At 43.0% G+C, this 26016-nt stretch overlaps 1 protein-coding gene across 13 annotated transcripts in view; it reads left to right on the forward strand.

Moving 5' to 3' along the window:
• The window catches only part of nrxn3b (neurexin 3b), a 295208-nt gene that overhangs the window by 76702 nt on the left and 192490 nt on the right, over positions 1-26016 (forward strand). For all 13 annotated transcript variants that reach the window (XM_079340502.1, XM_079340503.1, XM_079340512.1 and 10 more), the window contains 2 exons: positions 12859-13297; positions 16127-16510. In XM_079340502.1, coding sequence (XP_079196628.1) covers positions 12859-13297; positions 16127-16510 — 823 coding nt within the window. The remainder of the gene's footprint in view (positions 1-12858; positions 13298-16126; positions 16511-26016) is intronic.

A 26016-nucleotide genomic window follows, 5' to 3' on the forward strand; every position in this document is an offset into this window, starting at 1 on the left:
TAAAAATACTTTTAAGATACTTGAATTGATACTTCACAGCACAATGGCACATACAAAATGAAACACCCTTAAAAAGGTCAACTTCAGGATGTATCTATTAACACTTTGGTGTAAGGCTAAACGATTTTAGGAAAAGATTGAATTGCGATTTTTCTGACAGACATTGCGATTTTTATCACTATTTTCTTCAAATCAAACTTGTGCAATGTTCTCAATGTACAGTAACATTTACAAACATGACAGGAAATTACATCATACCAGTTAAAAGTTTAAATGCCAGAACTCTAAATTAATAGAATGAAAACTACAGTTAAGAATTAATTTCAAATGTATTTATTAAGAAGAAACACAGACGGTGTGATGTTTTTGGTTTTAGGGTCATAAGTGTTAATATATTTTGTGCTTTAAGGATTGCTGTAGGTGACTTACTGTAGTTCACAGAAGTTATGCAACAAGAGAAGCCAACAATGTATCCATATTTTCTTCTAGCCATACGGCCGAAACATTTGCACGTGTGTGTCATTTCATGTTCAGGCCTTGCATTGTATCTCCTGAGTATGTTTAATAAGGTCACAACGTGAGATAACAACAATCGACACATTCGCGATGCTAACCGCTAGCATTCCTATTCAAATCCTCATAGACGTTAGCATCAAGCTAGCGGACTTTTCGGTTGTTTAGCATATTATGAGATGAATAACTTATGTTTTGATGTCTGTTTAGTTTTACAGTGCTTCCTTTATTAACGACTGGACACAGAAACGTCAGCGTCTTTATTGGAGGAAAAATGTTAGCTATCTGTCGAGCTGTGTATCAGGCTAAAGAAGTTGCGCACACACGCAGGGGCAGAGTGGCCGGTGTGTGTAAATTAGTTGACAACAGCTCCTGGGTCAGTTGGGAGGAGCACTGCCAAAAACCGCTTGGTGATCGCGGTTTTTAAAATCGCGACTTCGATCATCTTTGGTGTAGTAACCTTACTTTGGTGTCAGTTTAACTCTTATCATCCTTCTTCTTCTTCTTATTCACGACCTTAAACCACACAGGATTATCAGGTTTGGGTAACGTAACCAAACAAGTACTGTATACTTAAAAGTTAAGATGGGGATAGCTCAAACAGTATCCATGAAGTGATCGCGCTCCTAAAACTGCAGCTCCTTTAGTTTGAGTGATGGGTTTTAAATTTGCCCGATCAAAATGCATCCTTTTAGAGTGCATGTTGGGCTCACACTGTTATGTAAAGAGGGCATGAAAGAGTCTATGGAGAGGCCTTTAAGTGACTACGGGCGTAGCAATTGTAGGCGTTTACGGATTCACCTCCAAGTGCATGCAGAAAGTGCTTTGGAACTGTAATTAGTTGGCTTTGCATAAATAACATTGTGAAGGTTACAGGAGAACATGTGTGCTTAAATGTCAATTTGACTCCCTTCATAATCTTTTAAGTTTACTATAGTGACAGTTCTATGCAGCCATGTTTCAGTCAGTCCCTTCTCCTCCCTCTCATCTCGCTTGTTTGTTCCTTCCATCACCACCTCCTCGATTTTGACAAGAGCCAGTAAGCCCAGTGATGTGCTGCCAAACCTTTCAGCATGCCATTCGTTTAGCCAAGTAAGCCTCCATCAAACCGCGATACAGTCCCTTCATCTCTCTCTTTTTTTTTTTTTGGAGCTGCACATGTGTTTAGGTACTGGCTAAGAGAAAGTCACCTTGTGTGTGATGTGTCATGTTGCCGCTGAGATGCTCAGGACTGCTGTTTTTGCTGCCGTTACCACACTAGATGATACAATGCCCTGGTCCATCCGAGAACTGCTGAGACACTCTATCTTTTCTTCTGTCTCTCTCTCTCACAGACACACGTTGCTTTTGTTCCGAAATGTGCCGCCTTTACTTCTTATCTATTTTATGAGCAAGTAACCTTAACTCAGACTGGCTCTGTTGATTATCATCTCGAAGTCTGCGGTGTACAACTCAGCCTAAAACAAGGGGAAAAAAATAATGAGAGAGAGAGAGAGAGAGAGAGAGAGACTGTCAAAACAGGGATAGAAACATATTGTAGTTGTCGGTACGATCAAAGAATTATAGGTGAATAAATATATTAATGATACACTTGGTGAACAGAAAAAGAACACCATCCACCTTGTGATGGAATAGACTTTTTCAGGCTTTTTTTTTTTTTTTTATAAAGCTTTCGTGTATTTTATTTGTGCTGCTGCAACACTGTTGTTTTGTAGTTGTTGACAGCAGCGGTAGTCCGTCCAGCACAAAGCATAAAAGATAAATGAGCTCTCAGGTCTGCAAAGCAAGCAGCTTGCAAGCTGTATACAATCTTATCGGCTCTCTGTTCCTCTACAGCTTTGCAGCATAGAAGGAATTCGTGGTTTCGACCTGCGTAACTAAAGCTTCATCAAGGGGGGGGGGGGGAGAAAAACTCCTAGATCCACCTTGTTTCAGACATCTCTGTTGCTGAAGCGTTTTTCAAAGCTCGTAGTTAACTCAGTTTGGGTTTAATAATTGATTATGAGTATGTGAACGTAGTACTGTGCTTGCTTGCTCTAATTCTTTGTACTTGAAGTCTCTGCTGCTGGTTTACTGAGAAGGAAGACTTGTTTTGTTTTGACAGATAAGGCACAAAGCTTTTCAATACATCGACATATTGCTTCAGTGTATTCACACACAAATGTCAAACCAATCCTCAGCCGGCTTCCTCACACATCCTCCAGTTTGGGGTCATATTATAGAGTAGATTTTGTTTTGCATAATAACCCCGAAATATGCTGACTTAAGCTCATGTTCCAAGCGTACAAGAAGGAGAATGAATTAGAACTCACAATAATTAAGCACCATTAGGGGCAAGCGGTGGACAAGAAGGTCCTTTGCTCGAGCTGCAGTTGCCTGTGGCCTGCACCGTTGTGTTAGCGCTCATTTAGCTTCATATTGCTCACAGATGGAAATGGAATCACCGCTATCTAAAGACGCGTACATGACATCCAATAAGCAGTGGGTAGGCCACGTTCTTCTTCTTCTTCTCTCTGGGCCTTGACTAAAGCCATTATACTCAAGGCAGTCCTGTCAATGTAAACATGATGTTAACACGGCCCGATAACAGCACAATGCTTCTCAATCATCGTGGACAGTCATGACTCTGAGAGACATCTTCAGAGGATGAACGAGATTTCAGCTCGATTTTATGAATAATGTCAAACATTCAGCCTTTCGCTAATAATCCAACCACTTCAGTTGTCTTGAATAGACCATTTAGCTTCACTCTTCTCCTACTTCTTTGGAACCTCGCTCTTTGTTAGATTCTGCTCTAAGTTGACACTTTAATACCAGCTTCACGTGGGATCGACACGAAGGCTTCAAGTAGCCAGTCTACGTTGGTTTTCATTTCTCAGGCCCTGGGAATGTGCCTCCGTCTTAACGGTGTTTGCCGTCGCGACGCTACTTTCATGTGTGGCTTTCTGCCTGGAAAAAAAAGCTGAAAAATCGGCGTCAATGAGAATGCTCAAGGACAACCCAAACAGTGCAAGACGTCAGACGGAAAACAACACAAAACAAAGTACGCAACAATCTGCATTAAGAAGCTCTCCGGGTCTCTGAAGAGGTTTTGACGAACAGGGTCGAAACATTTCAGTCATAATCTGATAATGATCTGTCATTTGTTTTATTTTTATGATGATGAAACATTGCCTATTCATTTATTTATTAAGTATTTATTTGATGTTGTAATACAACACATGCATGACTTTATGTAATTGTTGCGCTTAGTTTACAAGACAGGCGGACTCGGAAATATATAGATAAAGCCACTCGCTGCCGGGTCCACGTCCACACATCGCAGAACGACACAGACAAGAGAGACTGACTTTATGGCTTATTTGAGTCATTTTAGTCGGATACAGCCACAAAACTCTGCCTGCTATGCATCTGGTTCATGACCATGCTGTGTGGGAGTTTGAAAGGCGTGGTGGACACGCGGTGATTCTAATCCGCCAGAATGACAGACGACCTTCGGATTGTTCCGTCATTGTTTTCAAAAACTTTCCGTCGTAACAGTCTCACACCCCAAAATCTGATCGGTGCAACTTTTCAAGGAAAGCGCTGCGTCACCGTGAAGTGCATTTTCCCCCCGCGGACCGTGGTGAAGAGGCACTCGCGTCCTCGTCGCGATTCCAATATGATGTGAAGAAGCGTGACTCGGCGTCGGAGCCGGACCACGGGAGGGGGAAACGTTGGACGGGAAGCATCGTGGAGGTGATTCACCATGTGGTCGTGTGCTTGTTGTGGTGGTGTGATTCCTCAACTGTTCATCACACGGTTGCTCCATTTAGCAGGCGTGATGCCAGCTGCTTCCCCAGGATTGCGCAAACTGCTCACGACTAGCTATTTTCTCTTCCCTTCATTCACAAAATCTCTTTTGTGGCTATTTAAAAGGCCGACTCGAAAGATTTCTTTGCTCTGTATTGTGTGTATTTGCAGCATGCGTTCACCTACATCTACTGCCGATGCATCATCCTTTTGTCTCTCGGCTTCTCTGCCACATTTATTCTTCTGCCCCCTCCACCTCCTCCTTTAGATTCAATATTCCAGGATGATGAGGGAGTGATTCAGTTGAGTTTGGCCCGATCCACAGATCAGTATGCGTCAGTATTTCTGTCTGTCTCTGTGCGTATAAATGTCTGGCTGAAGCCCTTCAAATGCTACTTAAGCAAAAACTGTGGCTGCACATTGGTCTCTGCTCACTATTAGATTAAAAAAAAAAAGTGCATCACTTATGAATAAGCTGAGGGAGGCGTGTGTTTCTGCAGAGAGTGGATTCCTCCCTTTTCTTTCTGTCTGGCAGTTGAAGGGAGAGTGCGTGCCGCCATCACTACGCCTCTCTTTTTAGTCTCCACTGCACTCATCTGCCCCCGCAGGCTACATGCGATGTCACCCACACACACACACACACACACACACACACATATATGTTCCGCCCACGCTCGTGTTTTGCCATGTGGGCTGTGTGTCATGTGACCAAGAGGGCCGGTGGGCAGCCGCCATGGTTCTTCCCTCTCCCTCTGTCTCTATCTCCGGTCAGTCTGACGTTCGCAGTGGCATGCAGTCAGCGCCTTCTCACGCCATCCAGCCCCCTCCTTCTGATGTCGCAGGGCACCCGTGGCGGCGCTGGAGTCGTGCAGTGGCAACTTGTGTCAGACTGTGGGGGCGGCCGGGGCGTGCGCTGTCATGGCTGCTGAGAGAGAGGAGGAGATTGGTGCAGGAGGTGGAGGAAGGGCAGCAGAAGTTGATGAGTAACAAGCCTGAGAAACGAGCGTGAGAGGACAGATAGTGTGAGAATTAAAAATAGTCGGGGGGGGGGGGGGGGAAGAGTACGGGAGTTGACAGGTGCAGGTGTGATGAACGTTAGCAGGGGGAGGGGACACGGAAAAATTCGTGACATGGACGGAGATCAAAAGCACGACAAACAAGCGAGGAGAAGACGAGAGAGGGCAAGGCCAATATTTGGCATTTAAGAGGAATGTGTCCTCATTAGTTCAGTGTTAGTCACCACTGTATGTTCAGGCAGCTTAGTTCCAAATGTCACTCTGTCCTTTTAATTTTCTATCTTCTGTATTTATGTATTACCCCTTAGTGCCAAACAGTGACGGATGGGTACAAACCTGAGACTTAATGGAATGACTTCACCTTTGACCCCCCCCCCCCAGCTCAAACACAGAGTTTTGTTTACATCATTATATTCTAGGGTCAGTCCCATGCACAAATTAAATATCCTCCACTCAATGAAACTCAACACCTTGCATTGTTTAATTAAAAAACACATACATTTCACAAGACCGATTCTATGTTCATATTCTATAGTTAGTGGGCAGAGAAGTGCAATGACATCTTTGATAAGTGAATAGGACTGATTTCCTTTTCTAAGTCACAACAGTTTAGTGAATCCGACTCGGTTTACAAAGGTTTCAGCTGACAACAGGGATGACTCGTAATTGCTCTATTTCACCTCATGCGGTGCCTTTATTGAATCCATTCAGTAACCTCTGCTTTACACAGATGCCATTTGATGTGATAACCGAAAACAAGTTCATGTCTCTTCATATTAGTCACACTGTGCTCACTTCAGCTTCCTACGGGAAGCTAAACCGCTAACGTTTGTTGCCTCTTGACGCTTAATCACACGATCGCTCCGAATTCTTAATCCATCATTCTTCAAGGACAAGATCCTTAAACAAAACTGGCTTGCTTTTATTTTGACGTTTCTATCAAATGGAAATGTCAGACAGGCCTAAAGTAAGATAACTCACCTGAAAAACACCTGAACCAGGAAAGACTCCCTCACTGATGTGTGCAAAAACAGTGTTACGTGCGGCAGTGGTGATGTTATGAAGTCTGTTGCATTTCTTGTTCCAGCAGAAAAAAGCCTGCTACTGTTATCAGTGGAGAATTTAAGATTTAATAATAAGCAACTTTGGGTTTGGGAACTGAAGCCAATGCACATGTGCAATCAAATCAGCTGGAGGCTGACTCTAAAATGGAGAGAATTCCCAGACACTCCTCTATTCTGAAAAGCCCAACTTCACAGGGAAAATGGCAAAGTGAGTGTGATTCTTCACAGACCGCACCGCTATCGATCACATTCAGAGATACATCCATCGGGCTGATACTGATACCAGTGTTTAAAATGACAATTTAGCCGATGTCTGTTTTTCAAATGAGCCTTGTGATTGGATGTATTAAAATCCTTGTTAGTTGTCCCTCCCTGCAACATGTCTTACAAACTGCCTGTCGCTGATCTTTCCCCAAAAACGTCGGAGACTCCCTCACTGCTGACATTTTCTTTCACGTCTGACCATGAAAATGAACCAGTGTGACCAAAAGGGGGGGGGGACTCCTTTGCCCAACAAAAATCGTCTTCTCTGAGGCACTTGTAGCTATGGTTCCCTGAGCATCCCAGAAAATAAACCATGGAGGGAAACATCCTCAGCTTTGAATCAGCAGTTAGTGATGCTAGCTTTCCAAGGTTAGATTGATGAGACACAACTGATACACATCAGCTTCTGGCCACGTTAAGCACTGATGAGCCAATGTCTGCCAACAGGTTTGATATCAGCCAACAGCGATGTTCGACCAATCATTGCCGAGCTCAGTACGTGAAGAGTAAAGCTCTGCATAGTTTAACTTAATAAATACGTGATTTACAGTGACAGGTGGATGAAGTTTGATTTCTGCTGAAGGACACTTAAACTAATTTGATCCACTAAACTGAACCTTTTTTGGGTTACATCTTCTGGCCAAATGAGGCCACCTTTTTTTTTCTTCTCCAAAATATCAACTCCAGGTATCACAGCTAATGTCTGACATGACAGAAAAAAACATCACCTTAAATAAAGTCTATGGGGGCTTCAGTATATCTGCCAGAACGTACAGACTAATTAAATAAATAAATAGTTATACTGGAAAGCAGAATTGTGGCTCAACGTTGTGATTGAAGAAAGAGCTGCAGTTTGTTTCTTCATACAGTAGCAGAAACGTGCATATAAATGTCTTATCTGTTTTATTATTGACAGAGATCCTTTGTTTGAGAGCAAACCTAGGCAAGGAATTAATGCTATGTTATCTGCTGTGCATATGGTGCCATGTTCAAACGGGAACAAACATGAGAGACATACACTAATAAATATGTCATTACCTATCTATATATAGTTTTCTATCATGGCTGTCACACCTGCACATCTCAACTCTTAGAAAGATTAAACTGAATGAAGTGACAGATACACTCTCTCTCCCTGCATGAAACCCGTCAATTAGACACTAAACATGTATGCTGGGGTGTAGCTGAAGGTTGAGAGACAGATGTGGCTTTTTTTTTTTTTTTTTTTTACAGTAGGGACAGCAGCGACAAATTTTGCAAGGCAGGTAAAATAATAGTTCATGTGACAGCCTGAGTGGAACAGCTCCGTGTGTGTTTGACAGGGCACTGCAGAGTCGCTGCCTGAGGACATGAAAACAGCAGTTCTTCAATTTTGCCACATTAAAGGGTAGCTTCAATCAAAACTTAAACACATGTAATCTGTGCTACAAATGTAGGAGCAAAATCTAGTGAAAGAGATGAATTAAGAAGGAAAAAAGCAAAATAAAATAGAGCCCGACCGATTTAAGCCGATAATCTCAGCTGATATTAGCTCCTTTAGCAACTATCGGTATTGTACGATATTGTACGGTATTGTGCAGATGTTACAACATTTATTCACCAGTCTGAGAGCCTTTCATTTGAGTCTCACTGTGTCACACTCGCAGTGAGCTACATAGATTACAACAAGCTCCATCACTCCCCAGAGTGTCAAACGGCTTACTTTCCAGTTGGGTGACCATCTGTTCTTCATTACGTATCTTTCCCACAAGTGTTTGATAACTGTGTTTAAGGATTGAACGCACGTGTCTTTATCTACATCTGTAGTTAACTCTTCAGATTGGAGATGGATCTGTGAAAGATGTCGAGCGATATATCGGTATCAGATTCTTTCTCTTTTGAATATGGATATCGGCGTCGGACACAAAAAGAAATCTCATATCGGTCGGGCCCTGAAGGAAAATACAGAATGTGGTGCTGCAACCTCCTTCAGTGGAGCACTTTGAATCCACTTTTTATAGCACATATCATTGTTTAGTAACACATTACACTTTACATCGACTCTCAAAAGTGAAGAGTTAAACAGGCACTGTCTTAGTATTCTTCATTTGGTCATTAGCTGATGTGTTATTCTGTCCCACACTGTTTGATACTGCACATGACTTGCAAGAATTGCTGCCACTAATAACGCTACTTTACATAGCTTTGTCTTTAATCCCTCTAGATTAGTTTTTTGATTTGTACTTCTATCTTCATCTCATTTCATTTACCTATTTACACTGAAAGAATTTATGCTCAGACTCCCTCTGCAACGGCGCTCATGTCTGTGTTTTTGCTGCTTCGGCAAGTAAATCTCCCCTCTTGGGATCAATAAAGGCTTATCTTTTTTTAAATAGGTCTTATTTTTCCCCCTAAACAACATCTTGGTGACTCAGGGTAATGCATACACTTTGCTGTGTGCTACTTTCTTCGAGGGGAATCAAGTCCACAGTGAAAAAAAGACAGTTAGTTAAAACAGGGGCGTTATCTCTCGAAAAAGATGTGCTTTGGAATTTTAACTTCACACGGACATAATTCCACACACTTGATTCATTTGAGTGGGATGCAGGAAAGTCAGCAGGGAAGTGTATGGCTGCATCGTGTTGCAACAAGCGGAGCTGAGAAGTAACAATGTAATATTTGTGCACTGTCACATCCCAGCCCTTTTTAAAATGCTAACGACACGATGTTGATCCTCAGTAATTATAACTGACTGATCCATTTCTTTCTTTCATTAAACGTGAAACTGTCCAGACTTAAAGTCTAACTCCTGTCTGTTGAAACATTCATCTGCTGCTGATACAGAGATGAACGTTCCATTGATGTTTTTTTACTGTCTATTGAAGACTTTGGAAAATGTTTGATGTGCTTTTGTGTTTGAGAAAGTAACACTTTATTCCAGCAAGGTTCCATGAGAGAGATAGAGTGTGTGTGTGTGTGTGTGTGTGTGTGTGTGTGTGTGTGTGTGTGTCTTGTCTGCACTTCAGTGGAATTACCCCGCTTCTTCATTAACACTGGGACTAAATCATCAGCTGACAGCAGCTGCAGCCGGGGCCAAGAGGATATGAGCACTGATCTGAAGTAGATTAGGGAGGAGATTGCGTGTGTGTGTGTGTGTGTGTGTGTGTGTGTGTGTGTGTGTGTGTGTGTGTGTGTGTGTGTGTGTGTGTGTGTGTGTGTGTGCATGCAGACTTTGCGCTTCCACCCACCTGCCCTTCCCTCACCCTTACCGGGGCCCGATCAATACACCATGGTGGAGCAGAGATGGAGGATCTGGGCTTTATGGAGTCGTTACAGTCCCCCGTGTGTGCGCGTTATGAATGGGCCCCATAAGGCTGCTGATAGGCCGAAGGAAAGCGTAGCAAAGCACAGCTATAACAAAAGGCAAAGAAGAGGTTCACATTGGCGCAGGAGTCAGTTCCTCTTTTATAACATCATTTCGATTACGTTATTGATCCGCCTGCAGCAGAACAGACATAATCATAATCCCAAAACAGATCGGAGGCTGGCTGATTGAAGATTAGTTTGTCTCAGAATAACATCGGCGTGCCTGGGAGAGTTGGTAAAGACTTTTTCTTGTCAAGAAAACAAAGATAGAGAGCAAGGCTTCCAGTGCCGAGGAGACAAACCAGGTTTGTTGTAGAACCAGGACAGCTTGTTACCACTTTGATGGAGACGTTGTGTCACGAGGGAGTCACAGAAATGAAGGATTCTTTTCCTTTACGTTTTAAATTAATTTATCTCAAAGGCACAGATGTCTTGCCTTGGAACTTTTGCAGGCTTGAGCAGTTTAAATCTCAGAATTGCTCAGTGACCATTGCAGTGATGAGGGAGAAAAAAAAAATCTATATTGCAAATGAGCAACATTAAAGAGTTTTGTCCCTTTTTTTTTCTCTTTTCATGTAAAATTCAGTTTGTTCTCTGGAGCCAGACTTGTCTGAGAGCTCACTGAAAGAAGAAGAAAAGGTATTTGGCTTCAGATGAAAACACATCAAAACATCGGTTATGATGGACGCTGGAAGCATTTTGAGCTACAGTGAAAGTTGCAACATTTTTGTGAAATATCTTCTTCAGAATAATCTCTGGTTATCATTTGATATCTATTCAGGGAGCACGATTAAGCATAGATTTTAGCCTGAGTCCCATTAGCATGCATAACATACTCACACTGTGCAGCAGCACTGCAATGGCATCTAATAGGACTGAAGGATGCAGCGTTTAACAGTCGTGATTGCAGAACATGCGATGTCAGATAAGTGACCTGATGAATATGTAATAAATGTAATATTAATATGACGGCTCTGTACTGATGCAAACCAAGACAGCCATTTTTTTCCCCCATGGCTGATCTACAATAAAAGTCTCTTTGATACCACATTCAGAGAACATTAGTGTCTGAAATCTTGAAGTGGGATTATAATTATCAGAAGCTGAATTTTGTTGGCTGTAGCTCCTGTTTTACTGCCATGTCCGGCAAATGTCAAAAGTCAGCTGCCATGTTTGTCTCTCGGCTACAGAATGGACTCATATATTTAAAAAGAAAAAAAGATTTCTCAGTATTTAAAAGAATCATAGCTCTGTTGCCTCACAGCAAGAGGGTTCCTGGTTTGAATCCCGGACAAACTGCTTGAGTTTACATGTGTGGTTTCTCTCCAGTTACTCTGGCTTCCTCCCACTGAGCAGCTTTTCAGGCTAATGGCTCGAGAACAGCCTGTAGGTGTGAATGTGGGTGTGGCTGGTTGAATTTGAAACCAGTCCAGGGTGTGCCCAGCCTTTTCGCCTAATGACAGCTATGTATACAAAAAAAAAAAATGGATTAGTTGCAGTCAATGACTTCAAATGACACTGTAGTTCTGTATTCAGGAAACTGAAAATAAATATATACAAAGTGGTTGCAGGAATCTGAAAGGAAATAAGCTTCATTAGCTGTGTGTGGTGCATTACAGTGAACTGAGTGCTTGACAAAGTGGGTGGTAAGTATTTTGTTGTGTGTCATGTTCAGGAGATTTAGTGGAGCCATTAACCGCATTGACAGCTACATCACTATGTTTGTACTGTACTCAGACGCACACACACACACAAATACACAAACACACACACACAGGCATATTTTCAAAGCCAGCGGCCTCGCAGCATTTAATCTTCGACATCTCGCCCTTCCCTCTCTCTCTCTCTCTCTCTCTATTTGCCTCCTGACGTATTTACTTTTTGGTGTAGTTTCCCTCTCCTCTGCTGCCTTTATTCCCACCAGCGCATCTCTCTCTCTCTCTCTCTCTCTCTCTCTCTCTCTCTCTCTCTCGTCAGTCCACCTCCAAGCTTGGGTCACCTGTGTTGATTTACTGTCAAATCTTCCAGGATTATCGTAATCCCACAGCAGTAAAATCTGTTTGCTGACAGCTGTGGTCCCTCCGACAGTGTTGCTGTTTCGTGCACTCACACACACACACACACTCACACACACACACACACACACACTGCCCTATATACCAGAGCCTTCCTCCTGCTCAAGCAAAGAAAAAAAAAACATTAATTTTCTACCTCAGTGGATTCCAATTGACAATATTCAGCTCTCCTTTTTATGTGCTATTTTGTTGATATTGACTATAACGTGGGTCTGCTTTCTTCTGCTATGGATTAGTGGGTTGAGGCAAATGTACTGTGGGTAAACAGGTATGATATTTGCTACATTCTCACCCTATCACCAAGGTCCCATGGGGTTTCCCGACTTGTTCTTCAAGGCTGCTCTTTTTTGTGAACATTACAGGGGCTCAGTCGCGTATAATTTAGCCATCAGTTCTCACGCCTCACTCAGTTGGCAGCTGTTCAATCAGACCCAAAAAGCCGTCATGGATTTGTGTACAATCTCCTTTTCATCGTGGATAAATTGAAGTCGAAATGGAAAATAACTGAGAAACAAATTGAGCCCCACACACCTCCGAAGATATTAGTTTTATCGATCCAGCGCTCCTCGAATCTCTGATGTGTTTTATTATGATGCGCTGATATTATAGTTTGATCTGAAGCACAATTCATTCACATGAAAATACCTGTTTTCAATGATTCTGCTCCCGCAATAAAAATCCATCAAATTGTAAAAGAACCCAAAAACATACCAGAATCTCCCTACGACTTGTTTCCCCACTGAGGTACGAACGCTTACATACATATTGAATATGATGTTTGTTTCCCAGGTGGTGTATAAAAACAACGATATCCGCTTGGAGCTCTCCCGTCTCGCACGCATCGTGGACCCCAAGATGAAACTCCAGGGCGACGTGGTCTTCAAGTGCGAAAACGTTCCCACCCTCGACCCGATCAACTTCGAGACCCCGGACTCTTTCCTGGCGTTGCCCAAATGGAACACCAAACGCGTCGGCTCAATCTCCTTCGACTTCCGCACCTCCGAGCCGAACGGCTTGATTCTCTTCACCCACGGAAAGGCCCAGGACCGGCGGGACGTGAAGGGCCAGAAGAACAACAAGGTGGACTTCTTTGCGGTGGAGCTGCTGGATGGAGGTCTGTTCCTGCTGTTGGACATGGGCTCCGGCACCATCAAGGTCAAAGCTACACAGGCCAAGGTCAATGACGGCGCCTGGCACCACGTGGACATCCAGAGAGATGGTCGCTCAGGTAAAGATATTATCCCAGTCTTCTGTTTCGAAGTAGACATAACCTCCATTTACTAACAGAGACGTCTCCTTCGTTGAACATCACTGTTCTGTTCCGGGCACATTAAGCTGTAAAGTAAACTGTGATCAGCTCTGTGTTTTGGGAAAGCACTGGGGTCCCATTATGTCACCGTTTTTCATTTCTGTCTCTGTTACACACACACACACACACACACAGACACACACACACACACAAACACATAATCAAGAAAGGCTTCAATCACGACACAGAGCTCCTAGCTCAATTAAAAAGATGTTGCCTGAGGCGATGTGGAATTTGAATTTACGGGCAGAGCTGACAAGGCAGATAAAATACTCCAGGAGTACAGGGTAATCAAACCGAGAGAAGAGAAAGGAAAGCTCGAGTACAATATGTCTTATAACACTGAGGGCAGAATGACGCCAGTATATAACTGAAACGTAATGTATAAATTGAAGTTGACATTCAAACTGCTGGTTTGACTGGTTGAGACTGAAATATCTCAGCAGCCATTGAGGCCATCATGTGCATGTTCTCAGGAGATCATTATTGTGCCGGTTAAAGGGGTCACATTTGTGTTGAATTGCAATGAAATCCTAAAATTCTACAATTTATTTCGCGCCACTTTTAAGTACATCAGAGAGTAAGTATGGAACAAGCCAGGAGCTAGAGAGGAGGAAACGACGTCAGGAAGTGTTAAAGAATAGCTGTGAGTCTGATTGGACACACAGGCATGTATGAGAATACACCTTTTAAAGACAGTCATGATAATGGCGACTCACTTTAACCCTCATAGTAATGATGATAGGCGGTGTTGGAGTCAGGTGGGTCCACGGCCAGGACGTTAAGACAATGTTCAAGAGGAACCTACGAGACGAGGGAGCTCCGGAGATGTCCAACAATCACTAACCAATCAATAAATTGTTCTCACTTTTTCAACTCTAAGCGTTTAAAAAGGTGTTTTATGAGGGTTTTGGAGAAGAACATTGCCTATGAAGAACTCGCCACCTTCAGTCACTTGCTCCTTGAACTCACCTGTAAGCTGTACATTGTTTAAGGCAATGGACATTTAAATCCCTTCAAAATTCTAGCACTTTCTTCGCGCTGTATTTTTCCCCACTTGGATCGCACCAGCTGCAAGGATCAAAGCTGTGACCCTGTTAGTGCCCCCCCCCCCCCCCACCCCTTCTGCATCACAAGCCCTGTGTGATGTCAACTTCCTCTTCATATTCATTTCTGTGGTGATTTATTGCCGGGGAAAAAAGCCTTACTTCTCTCCAGATAGCGACAAAGTCCATTTCCCCTTTTGCTTCCTTCCCGTCTGTATGTCCTCTGACCTGAAAACATGGCCGAGGACACGGAAAGTATTAGAAGAAGATTATATTAGAGAAAACGGGTTGGGAAACTTCTGTTGCCTTCAGCTCCAAACCCCAACAAAATCTGTGCATTAGGCGGGATCCTCCAGAGAACCGGGCTGTGTTAGTCGGTGCTACAGCCTGTGTTATATATCAGGTTAGAGCAGCCAATTTAGCTGTGTGTCAGAGCGCGCCGCTTTGATTAATCACCTGCACTGCCCCCAGTGCGATAGCAGAGCAGAAAGCAGGATTTTCACAAGGAAAAGGAGGAATGAGACAGATATATGGATACTAGACTGAGGGATGGTTAACAGCCGGCATAATCACACTTGTGGCTCGAGTGAAATGTTAATAAGAGTTGCAAGTGAATTAAATTCTTTATCCTCAAAGAACTCCAGTCAGACGCTCCCTGTCAGGCTTCAAGGTGAGCGTTCACGAGTAACACGTGGGAACTCGTATTATTCCCCTTTCGTGTGAAGAGTGGTCTTTTCATCTCGACTTGACCTCCTTCAAGAAATGATGAGGAGCTTTTGAGAGAGGTCGTGTTGTGCAAGAAAAGGGAAGTCTGAGGATCTACCCTGTGATGAGAGATTCCTGTTTTAAGGTCAAAAATGTTTCACTGACTTCCAGATAAACATGTCCTGTGGTTGTTTCTTCACTGTGGTCACTAAAAACAAAAAAGTCTCAAACAGCATCTGACACTGAAAACTACAAGTGACCAAAAATATATTTTTTAAAGCATTTATTTCCTAATTCGTTACACTTTATTTAATTTATTTATTTATGTATTTTTATTTATTTATTTATTTATTTTTTGGGGGGGGGGTAATTTCAACTTTCAATTGAGGGAAGTGTGAAAAAAGCATAAAACAACAGGCTTCATAAAGTTAAAATGAGATCACAGGGGGTGCTGTGGTCCAGCGGATGGAGCGTGTGCCACGTGGCCTGTGGCTCATTCTTGCGGGCCGTTTCCCTCTCTCTCTGGTTTTCTGACTCTATCCACCAAAAAAAGACATGCAAGCCCCCAAATACATTCTTCTGTTACTGCACCTGTTGGTGAACAGCAGCACATGGATGTTTGCTTGCAAAATCACCTCCCAATAAATCTCAATCATTTTAAACCCTGTGCTCAATTTTATCATCAAGAGAACGTCTTGTCAGTCTCGTATTCACTAAAACCTGTATCCTTATTTTTCATCTTAAAATAAGTTTTAAAAAAAAAAAATGAAAATCACTGCAGATTGAGGGCACTGTGTGTCTTTTTTGATGTGTAGTTTGTCATTTTGGAGATCTTGTTAAATATTGCGGACCACTTAAGTGGAAAACATAAAGGAAGATAATATCTGTCAGTTGTTTTCAGCACATGACAGAAGTAGGTTACATGACATGTTGACAAGTACATTTTCACAGTGTCGTGTCTCACTTGTTTAATAATACTAATTTTTCTTCCCTCCAGGCATCATCTCGGTAAACAGCCGCCGGTCTCCCTTCACAGCCAGCGGTGAAAATGAGATCCTGGACCTGGAGGGGGACCTTTATCTGGGTGGTCTACCTGACAACCGCGCAGGCCTGGTGCTCCCCACCGAGCTCTGGACCGCTATGCTCAACTACGGCTACGTGGGCTGCGTGCGGGATCTGTTCATCGACGGGCGCAGCAAGGACATCCGGCAGTTAGCGCAGTCCCAGAATGCAACGGGCATCAAGTCTTCGTGCAGTAAGGTGACGGGGAAACAGTGTGACAGTAATCCCTGCAAGAACAACGGCGTTTGTAAGGAGGGCTGGAACCGCTTTGTGTGCGACTGCACTGGATCTGGCTACTGGGACAGCACCTGCGAGAGAGGTAAGACGTCTCTGTTATCATTCCCCTTCACGCGGCGAGTGTTTACCCTCTGTTGTAGTGATGATTTTAAATCTTATTGGGTTTGTCAGGAGGCGTATTGATTGGTTACTAAGAGACTTTTTAAAGAGGGCACAGCGGCTGCACTGCTCCTTTTTTACGTGCCACTAAATCGATGTGGAACAGCGCTGCGCTGCTTTCTACAGGTGGTGTTCGTGTGGGTTACAGCATTCTTCCTGACTTCAATAGTTATGAAATAATTCAACAGAGTTCAAAAAAATGCCCACAGTATTTTCTGGTTGTGGCAGTGGAGTCCAGTTCTCTGTGTTCTCGACGAGTCTGACTTCAGACACTCCCTCACCCTTCCTAATATTTATGGGAGCTTTGCTGAAAGATTTAATAGGATTTCACTTTTCTGCCAAGTGGTTTTCGGAGGAGTAAAGTCCCCCTTCTTTTTTTTGCCGGAGAAGGTTCTGCGGTGAAATTGAACTTCTCTCTGCTGGGCGAAATGGGCTCTCCTTGTCTCGGTTTTAAGAGCTTGAACACATTAAGTTTTTATGAGACGGTGGAGATAGGGACACTCCAAGCTGGGGAAAAGTCTATGTTATCGCACCATTGTTCAGATTGTCCTCCAATTTTTCGCTGTTTTACTAAGATTTTGTTCTTGGGTGGGTGGGGGGGGGGGGATTCAGAGGATGCCTTTAAGTACTTTTCTGAGATATGAAGTGTTTGAAGAAGCGTACTTGTAGGCGGAATAATGAGTATCTGGAGTTTTAGTTAAAACTAGAAAGAACATGTGTGACTGTGGGAGGCAGACTGACCTATAATGTGTTTTTAGAAAGCCAAGAGGAGGATAAGGATCAACAAGTATGTCATATTTGGGAAGCTCTGGGCTATTGTATGCATTGTTCGGACTGAAACATGTTGCCGTTGTGTTGCTAAGAGATTCTAAATCTGCTGCAAAAGTTGAGGGAAGAAAAACATTAAACAAATAATCCTCCTGGGGTCAGATGAAGTCGTAAGAGAAAAGAACACGTAAGTTCACACAGCTCAGCCATTCATAATGAAGGGAAAGTTCACTTTACATTGCGTCGATGTGAGGTGCGTCACGTCCTGTCACGTGGGAGAAGAAGAAAAAAAAAAACTTCCACTGGGAGCTTTGTCGGGCAGCCTGAGCTTTCTGAGAGGTTTAACCTCGTCTTAGCCAGACGGTCGCATCTATTTTCGTAGCTCTCATGATGTTGTTTCTGCACCGCTGAGGGGAAAACAGCAGCTGTGGAGGCAGCACTGTTTTGGATTAGAAATACTCCCAACAGCACCTTTGTGCCTCACTGACCCATAACGAGAAAAGTTCTATAGCTCCATACGCTTCCTCTCAGACTTCTCCCTTCGCTTGCTCCTCCTGTCCTGTTTCTCCTCCCCCTCACGCGTCTCGGTCTGGATGTTGGGAACGCTGCACTGTTTGACCGCTCACGCTAACCTGAGAGGCCGCTGGTCCGCTTTGTAGACCTGCAGAACATAGCTCCAGCCAGTTCAGCCCTCCAGACAGCGAGACATGAGGTGAACTAAAATCAGCCGATTCTCCGAAAGTATCAGCTGAATTCCTCCTTCACATTTGAAGAGGTTTCAAGCTTGTCTGCCTCGCCGGTTGTTTTTAAATGATCACAAACGACGGCTCTAATATCACAAATAAATTACCAACTGACTGGTGTGTTTTTTTCTGAAGGACAAGTTGATGGTTAAGATTTATGGGTGGGGGAGGATGCGCCCCCTGTAAAGAGGCTGTAGTCCTCAAAGCGAGCGGTCAGGGTTCAAGTCCGACCTGTGGCTCCTGTCCTGCGTGTCATTCCCAACTCTCTCTTCCTGATTTCCTGTTCTGTCCACCGTCCAATCAAGTAAAGGCAACAAGTCCCCCCACAGTCCTGACTTGTATATAATGATCTAACTGCCAGATATCAATATACTTTAATCAATATATATATGTATATATATATATATATATATATGTATGTGTGTGTGCCCTCAAGAGATTTCCCTTCAATTTGACTCACTGTTTCAGGACTTTCAGGACTCCTCATGGCGGCGCTTATGACCTGAATGATGGAACAAAATCCACAGAAGTTAGCTGGTAAAAAAAAATTAAGAAGAAAGCGTGGTACAGCGATGACATTTTCAGCATTTATAAGAACTTTAATCTGACGCCACGTTGCAGTAAATCCTGCAACTTGACCTCTTAGATGAATGAATAACATTAGTCCAGAGAGGTCATACAGCTTGAACGTGGATACAATCAGCTCTTTGTACATGTCAGTTTGCACAAAACAATCATAGGTTAGAAGGTGCTTTACTGAGAGTGTCACATGATGTAATACAACATTGATGGTTGATTAAAAACTACATGCTGAACATTTTGACCACTCTCACCAATATGTAATATTTCTGCATTTTCAAATCAGGAAACTCAAATCAACCATGCCACATTCTCTGATGGTGTGTTTTTTTTACTTTGGTCTACAAACTGTTATTTTGAGTGCCGTCTTTTGTCGTTCCTATTCTGGGCGTTATCAAGGTCAGGGTCTTATTGTAGACCTCTTCCTCTTCCTGGTGCATAATTAATCCCTCAGGAGTGTCCATTACCTCTGTACTCTCACCTGGACCAGTCTGAACCACCTCATCCAGAGCTCCTGTCAGTGCAGCAGCGCATTAGCTCGATACCAAGCACTCTCACTTTGCTGAATTGCTCACTTTCTCACGTAGAGTGAGGCCAGCTACCCTGTGGAGGTACCTCATCTCGGGTGGCTTGTGTCAGCAATCCTTTTTTTTTTCTTCTCCCCCCTCCTCAGTACTCAAAGCCTGTGAGCGTGGGTAAAAGGGTCGGACAGAGGAGCGAGGAGTAAATTGAGAGCTTTGATTTGGAGCTAACTCTTCTCTGACACCGTGAAGTCAGCGCCCGGTACCTTTTCTCTGCTTTATTTTCAGCGGGTACTTTCGCCGTCTCCATCGTCACATTGGAACGGGAGCTCATCTGAACTGCACAGTCCGAGTCATTCGCCCTCATTTTGAATGTCTGACCCTAAAGCGCGCAGCAGCATAAAACCCTGATAAAGCCCAAGATGACGACATCATCTGCGAATAGCAAAAGCTCTGCATTGGGCAAAAATACTGTCTATAAAAAATTAGCTTTGTTTTAGTAGCTGTGATTCTTTTTATGACTCATTTTGCAGTTTGGAGTGGGATATCTTTGAAGCTTATTAATGACTCCTACAAAACAGAACCACTTAGTGAAGAAATGGCTTTGATTGGCAGTGTTTAGCTTGAACCGATGTGTTGTATTTTTCATTTTTTTCAGAATGAACGCTCAACACTTTGGTACAAATGGCGTCCTATTAGTCGTGCCGGTTGAAGAGTGTTTTTTCGCCTCCTCCTCTGTGCTTTTCAGCTGCTCATGGAGCTCCCCAGTGACATATCAAACAAGCCCTGAGATGTATTCACACATGGCGCTTGCTATTGATCCCGAGCACGCTATACGGTACAACAGAGATTAGTGAGCGTATGACGAGGCGAGGGGTAGAATGATAGAAATCAGCACTCTCCTGGGGAGCGCTACAAAGGTTACACATTTACATCACAATGATTGGCCTTTTATGCTGATTTGTTGCTGGAATGTAAATAAGCCCTTCCTTTCTTTGTTCAAAACCATTTTTTTTTCCGACATCGCCCGACACCTTCTTTTCCACGTAAGTTTCTATAACAACCTTAAAAGGGGTTTCATGGGAAAGTGATGAAAGTGTTTGGTGTTTTTTTTTTAACATAAGAATTCCAAGATGTCTGTCACGTCATCAGAAACAAAGTCGTCTCCAGTAAACACTCTGTGGCCACTTTATTACGAACGCCTAAAGCAATCCAATTAAATTGTCCTGCTGTTGCAAACCTTTTGTGTGTCAGATCATCTCACTCATGCAGGGCTTCAAGTGTCTGTATGAGAGTTATAGTCCACAGAACTGAAGGCATATGGTTCCCTGCGTTACATTGAAAGGTGTTTTAATTAATGAAATAACCTTTTATATGAACTTGTATAGATTATACACCTTCAATTTATTCATATGAAAGATTTTTTGGATTTGCCTTGGCGTAAAGGACACAGAAAATCCTTTAATGATTAATGAGTAGAATATGAACAAGCTGAATAAGTAGAGGAGACGTCTTCAGGGGGAAATAAACTCGTTCATCTGTTGACATTTATGATATTGATTGCTGTCAACAAAGGGGACCAAATTGTATAAGCATTATGTAACTTGTGTTTTTCTTTGACTTAAGTTTCTGCAGCCTCCACATCAGAAACTTTAACTTTAATATTTTATCAAAACAAAACAAACACTGTGAGTTCTGATACCTTAAAAGTCACAAGTTTTTTCAACAAGTTTAAAAAAGTCTTTGAGATCCCAAAAACATGTTTGTGTTTTTGCAAAGTTGTTTTTTCTTTTTCTCTTTTTTGTTTTTTTTGCTAAAAATCTACTACAGTCCGAAGTGTTCATGACACAGAACAGGCTGTTTCTGTGTCTGTACCTTTAAATGAAAATTAGCCCGAGGAGCTACTGCCCCTTGTGATGTCACAAAGGGAAAATCTCCAGCTTGTTTGAGCACACCTTTGGATGGACTGTTCTTATAGTTGGTAGGTTTGTAGACAGGATAGGGAAACGTGTTAGAGAAACATGGTGAAGTTTATTTTGCATAATATGTGACCTTTAAATCTTGATTTTAAACCAGTGCACGTATAACGTATTAGTAGGGAGTCGATGTTTGAGTGGTGTAATTGCTTTCTAATTAAACTGAAATTTTAGTAGACATGATAGTCATGGCCAGTGAACAGCATATTATCATCAGTTCCACTTTATTTTGCTACACTGACATCCAATATCGCAGCTGAATCCTTATTGAGGCTGATCAAAGTGATGTTGCTTTCTGTGTTTTTATTACATATTTTATTGTGAAAGGGTAGAACACGTGCAAGACAATAGGAAAAGCAATCATACTGAACATAGTGGTCTTCTTGTGCTGATTAATAGACCAAGACCAAAGAAGTGAAGAAGCCAACCTGACTCACACTTTAAAAGGAGAGGTGATCATTGGGCAGGAGGTTTATGTGTGCACATACTCATCTGTGGGTTAGGTTGTAAGCCTGTGTGAGGGGTTTCAAAGGGAGGGAGTTAGTTGTGGTTTAGGGGCTGCTCTAGGATTTTCAAGCTTTCTTCAAGCATATGCTACATGGCATTTGATGTTACTGTAGTAGCAAGGGTCTGAAAGCAAAAAAAACCCCTCTTCATCTCTGTTGTTTGTTTTTATAACTATCAGAAAACTCGGGCTGCACGCACTCTCAATGCGTCTTTGCGCTAATCACATTTTGGAAGTCAAATAACAGAATTATCAGAAATGAAAGTCTCTTTATGGTTTCATCATATTTGTGTTGAACACTGCACATTACTCGCTGTAATTTCTCTTCTTCCTCTGGGAGCGAAAAGAAAGGCAACAATTTTCTTGCTCTATTTACGAGAACGAAAATACAACCTGACAGATATTTTAGACTGTTAGAGAAGATCAAAGATCGTACCCGGCGACAACTAACAGACAACAGTGCTTCTGTCTGCTGTTATCTAGCGTGCCTGATTTAGTATACAGACGATTTCTGTCTCTTATCTCTCCTGTCTATTTTGATCTTTTACTGTCTCTCTTTTTCATTCCTCCCCCCTTCCTGAAATCCTTCACTTTCTTTCACTTCATGCATCTCTTTTTTCCCCTACCCCTGCTCTTCCTCTCCTGTCTCTATTTTTGCTTTGCACACACACACACACACACACACACACACACACACACACACACACACACACACACACACACACAGCCGTTCTGTTAGGCATGTCTTCTTGAACCCAGCCCATGAGCTCTGATAGCACCTGTGATCAGAGGTCTGCTCTGGTATTACACAAACAGATGTAGTGTCAGCATGGGAGCCAGCCACTGTGTGTGTGTGTGTGTGTGTGTGTGTGTGTGTGTGTGTGTGTATACGTGTATGTGTATTATGGATTTATGCACATACTCGATATGATGAATAAAAAGCATTGCATATCATCCTGCTGTTGTCTGTAGGACCATATGTTCTCTGTCTGCACCCTGTATATGTCTGCATCCATCCACATGATTAAGAAAGCTTTTTTTTTTTATCCCTGCCAACTTGAGTTTCAGTGTGTGTGTGTGTGTGTGTGTGTGTGTGTCTCTGCATAGGCGCTGCCAATGCCTCATGCAGGTGTATGATAGCGGGTCCCTGCCCACGATAGACCCTCCACGTCTGGGTTGCGACCGGGAGCGTAGCCCTGCCAAGAACCCATCTGCCCGTGATCTGAATTCAAATAGGGCCGCTTGGCTCTGTTCAGCCGCGACAGGCACACATGGCGAAAAAGAGAAAGGGGCGCTGCAGGCTTGAAGTAGAACACCGGGCACATGAATGATCATGGTTTGAGGGGGAAATGTTTGTGTGCTCTTATACACTGCTGCCCCTTAGAAGGACAAAGTTGGTGGAAGGAATTGATGTGTGACTTTGTTCGTTTTTGCATCCTCTTTTCATTTTCTCCCGCTGTGATGCGTAAAGGTTCTTTTTTTTTTTTTTTTTTTTTTATAACCCAACACTCTGCCTCCCTGTGATACGTTTAATTGGGTTGAATCCGGCATACAGGTTTAGTTTGTTGAAGTGCTTTAAAAAGTGACGCTGGCGAATGATTTTCTTCTCATGTAGCCTCGAGTCCGATCCACAGAAAGCAAAGAGAAAGGAAATCATTACCCTCCTGTAATGATAATGTTTCAAGATGTCCTCTCTCTCTCTCTAGTCTTTGGGAGGCAGCGCCGGGCTTTTTTATCCCGTTTGATTGTTCCATTCCATTCCATGCCAAATGTTATTCCTCACCCAGGAGACATGAATTACAACATATGCAGGTTTTCTTTTTTGGGGTCTGACGTGTAAAAAGGTGACATTAAATCAAGAGCACAGGGGGAGACGCGTTTGATGCCATCTGCAGGGAGACGGGATTTCATGCACGCTGCTTCCCTTCAGCCAGCCAGCTAGTCAGTGAGCGAAACTGTCCGCTGGTGAGTCAGGCGTCACGTTTGTAAAAGGTTTGTGCGGGTGCTGTTTGTTTGTTTGTTTGTTTGTTTGTGTGGGTGTGGGGCGGGTGGGGGGAGCTGAGCAGACAGTTGTGCGTGGCAGAGTGCTGTGCAGCTGATAAAGTAGCCCAGTTAATCAGGTAAATAGGCCTGTAATGAAGTGTGTTTGTCTGACGGTGTGCCAGCCCAGCGCCGAGCCGTCCCACTGAGACTCTCCTCTTTCTGCTGCATCCACGCGCAGACAGGAACACACACACACACACACACACACACACACACACACACACACACACACACACACACACACCTATACACACACACACACACACACACACACACACACACACACACACACGCACTCTCACGCCAATCCACTGGAGACAGATTGGATTGTGTCTAATGCATATTGCATTTTCCCTGACAAGATGCCACTGCCCAAATACAGTAAGTGCTTGTGTTTTCCCTACTGTCACTGGAGAGGAGTGGTGATGGCTGAGGGCCTGAGCTGATGGCTGGAAGTGTGTCCACCGCAGATCAGTGCTGACATCACTCAATATAGTGCTGGCTTCCTGTTTTGTCATGTTTTTACTACTGTCAACACACTGCTTAAGATGCTATTTATTTACATCTTGTTTTAGGAATTCAATTTCACATGTTTCAAACGTGAAATTCTTCTTTTCAACACAAGCCTTTATTACACGTTGTATTACGTTACAACTGACCTGTTCATGTACTGTAGCTGGAAGAACTTCATGGTGGCTTGTCTAATAATTGGTTGCCACATGGCTTGTATGGTTTAATTATAGGTTGTTATAGCAACCATCAATGTTATACAGTAGAATCTCTGCTGTGCCGTATGGCAGCCGTGGCACACTAAAACACTTTCTTTGTGTTCAAGAAGGTATTTCGTTTATAGATGATGGACTGATCATCTTCAGTAACATATGATATGATATTCCAAATGTAAGAGGAAACACACAAATGCGCTTTATTTTAGGATAAGACTGTGGATAGAAAGGTCAGTGAGGAAGGAAGGAAGGAAGGAAGGACACTCGTGGAAGAAGCCACAGGTTGGACCCTAACCTGTGCCAGCCGCCCGGAGGACTTTAACCTCTGTACATGGGGTGCAGGCACTAACTGCTGCTCCACCAGCACTTCTTAACATGCAGCAATCTTTCATTCACATTCACAACATTACTTTATGTTGTTCACAAAAGTCCATTTCACCATTTATTATAACGTATTGGGACATTACGGGAAATCGGGAATACATTCAGAAGTATGACACGTAACATTTTAAATTCAAAGGACTTCCACTGCACTACCTTTCCATAACATTCCAGCCCTTTTTTAAAGGTATTTTTCAATCCCATTTGTATTCAGACTATGTCTGTTCCTCAGATATGCTGAAAGCCACTTCCAACAGTGTCGGAGTGGCATAATTTAAAAGCTTGTCTATATGCCTTTTCCACCCACAGAGGGAGGGGGGCACAATTGTTCTTGCTGAAAGCAAGAAACTTTGAGCCCTATAATCACAATAGCTGCAGAGCTGCGAGACCCTTTGTATGAATAATTGTCAAGGTCAGGTACCAATTACTGCCACAAATAATTATGATTCCAGGACTTAAAAGAACGTACAGCTTCTTTTAGATTAACCGTATTCAGTGCACTGCTGCAGCAACGGTGTAGTGCCATCACATTTTACTGACATTACATAGCAAGGAACAGCCTTTTGAGCATTAGAGATATTGGGGACATACTTCATATTCAAACCATTGACTTCACATAAAGATGTCTGACACATCACCATCTCTTCCTGTTGGACACAAATGAAGCCAAAGTACCCTCCACAATAGAGTCAGAATCTTTGCAGAAGAGATCAGCTGGGGCGAGTTTGTGGTTCTGATATCCCGCCCCTGAAGCTCAAAAACCACTTTGATTTGACAAACAGACAGCAAAGATTCCTTGGACTGGCAGAGTCCACAGTCAATTATTGCATAACTTTAAAGCAAATACAATGACATGTGTAACTCTTCTTCACATTCCTCCTCTTCTAGTCCGGTGCGTATAGTGCTGCAGGAGCCACATTGGTCAATTCAACCTGTCAATCGTGTCTTTATGCCCCCTTTTTTTTAAATGTCAAAACTAAACTTCTCAGGAACACTTGGACATGACTCAGCATGATAAGAAGAACTGGCTACAATGACAGGAACTATATTCAATTACACATTTTTAAAAGAGTATCTTGATTTTCTAGTTTGATCCATGTCCCACCTGATAACATGGAGGAGGCGGAGCTTATGACCTATACTGTAGCCAATAAAAAGTGGGAGCTCCCATTTTTTTGTCGTTTTAAA

Source organism: Symphodus melops, assembly GCF_947650265.1.
Source record: "Symphodus melops genome assembly, chromosome: 1".
Lineage (NCBI taxonomy): Eukaryota > Metazoa > Chordata > Actinopteri > Labriformes > Labridae > Symphodus > Symphodus melops.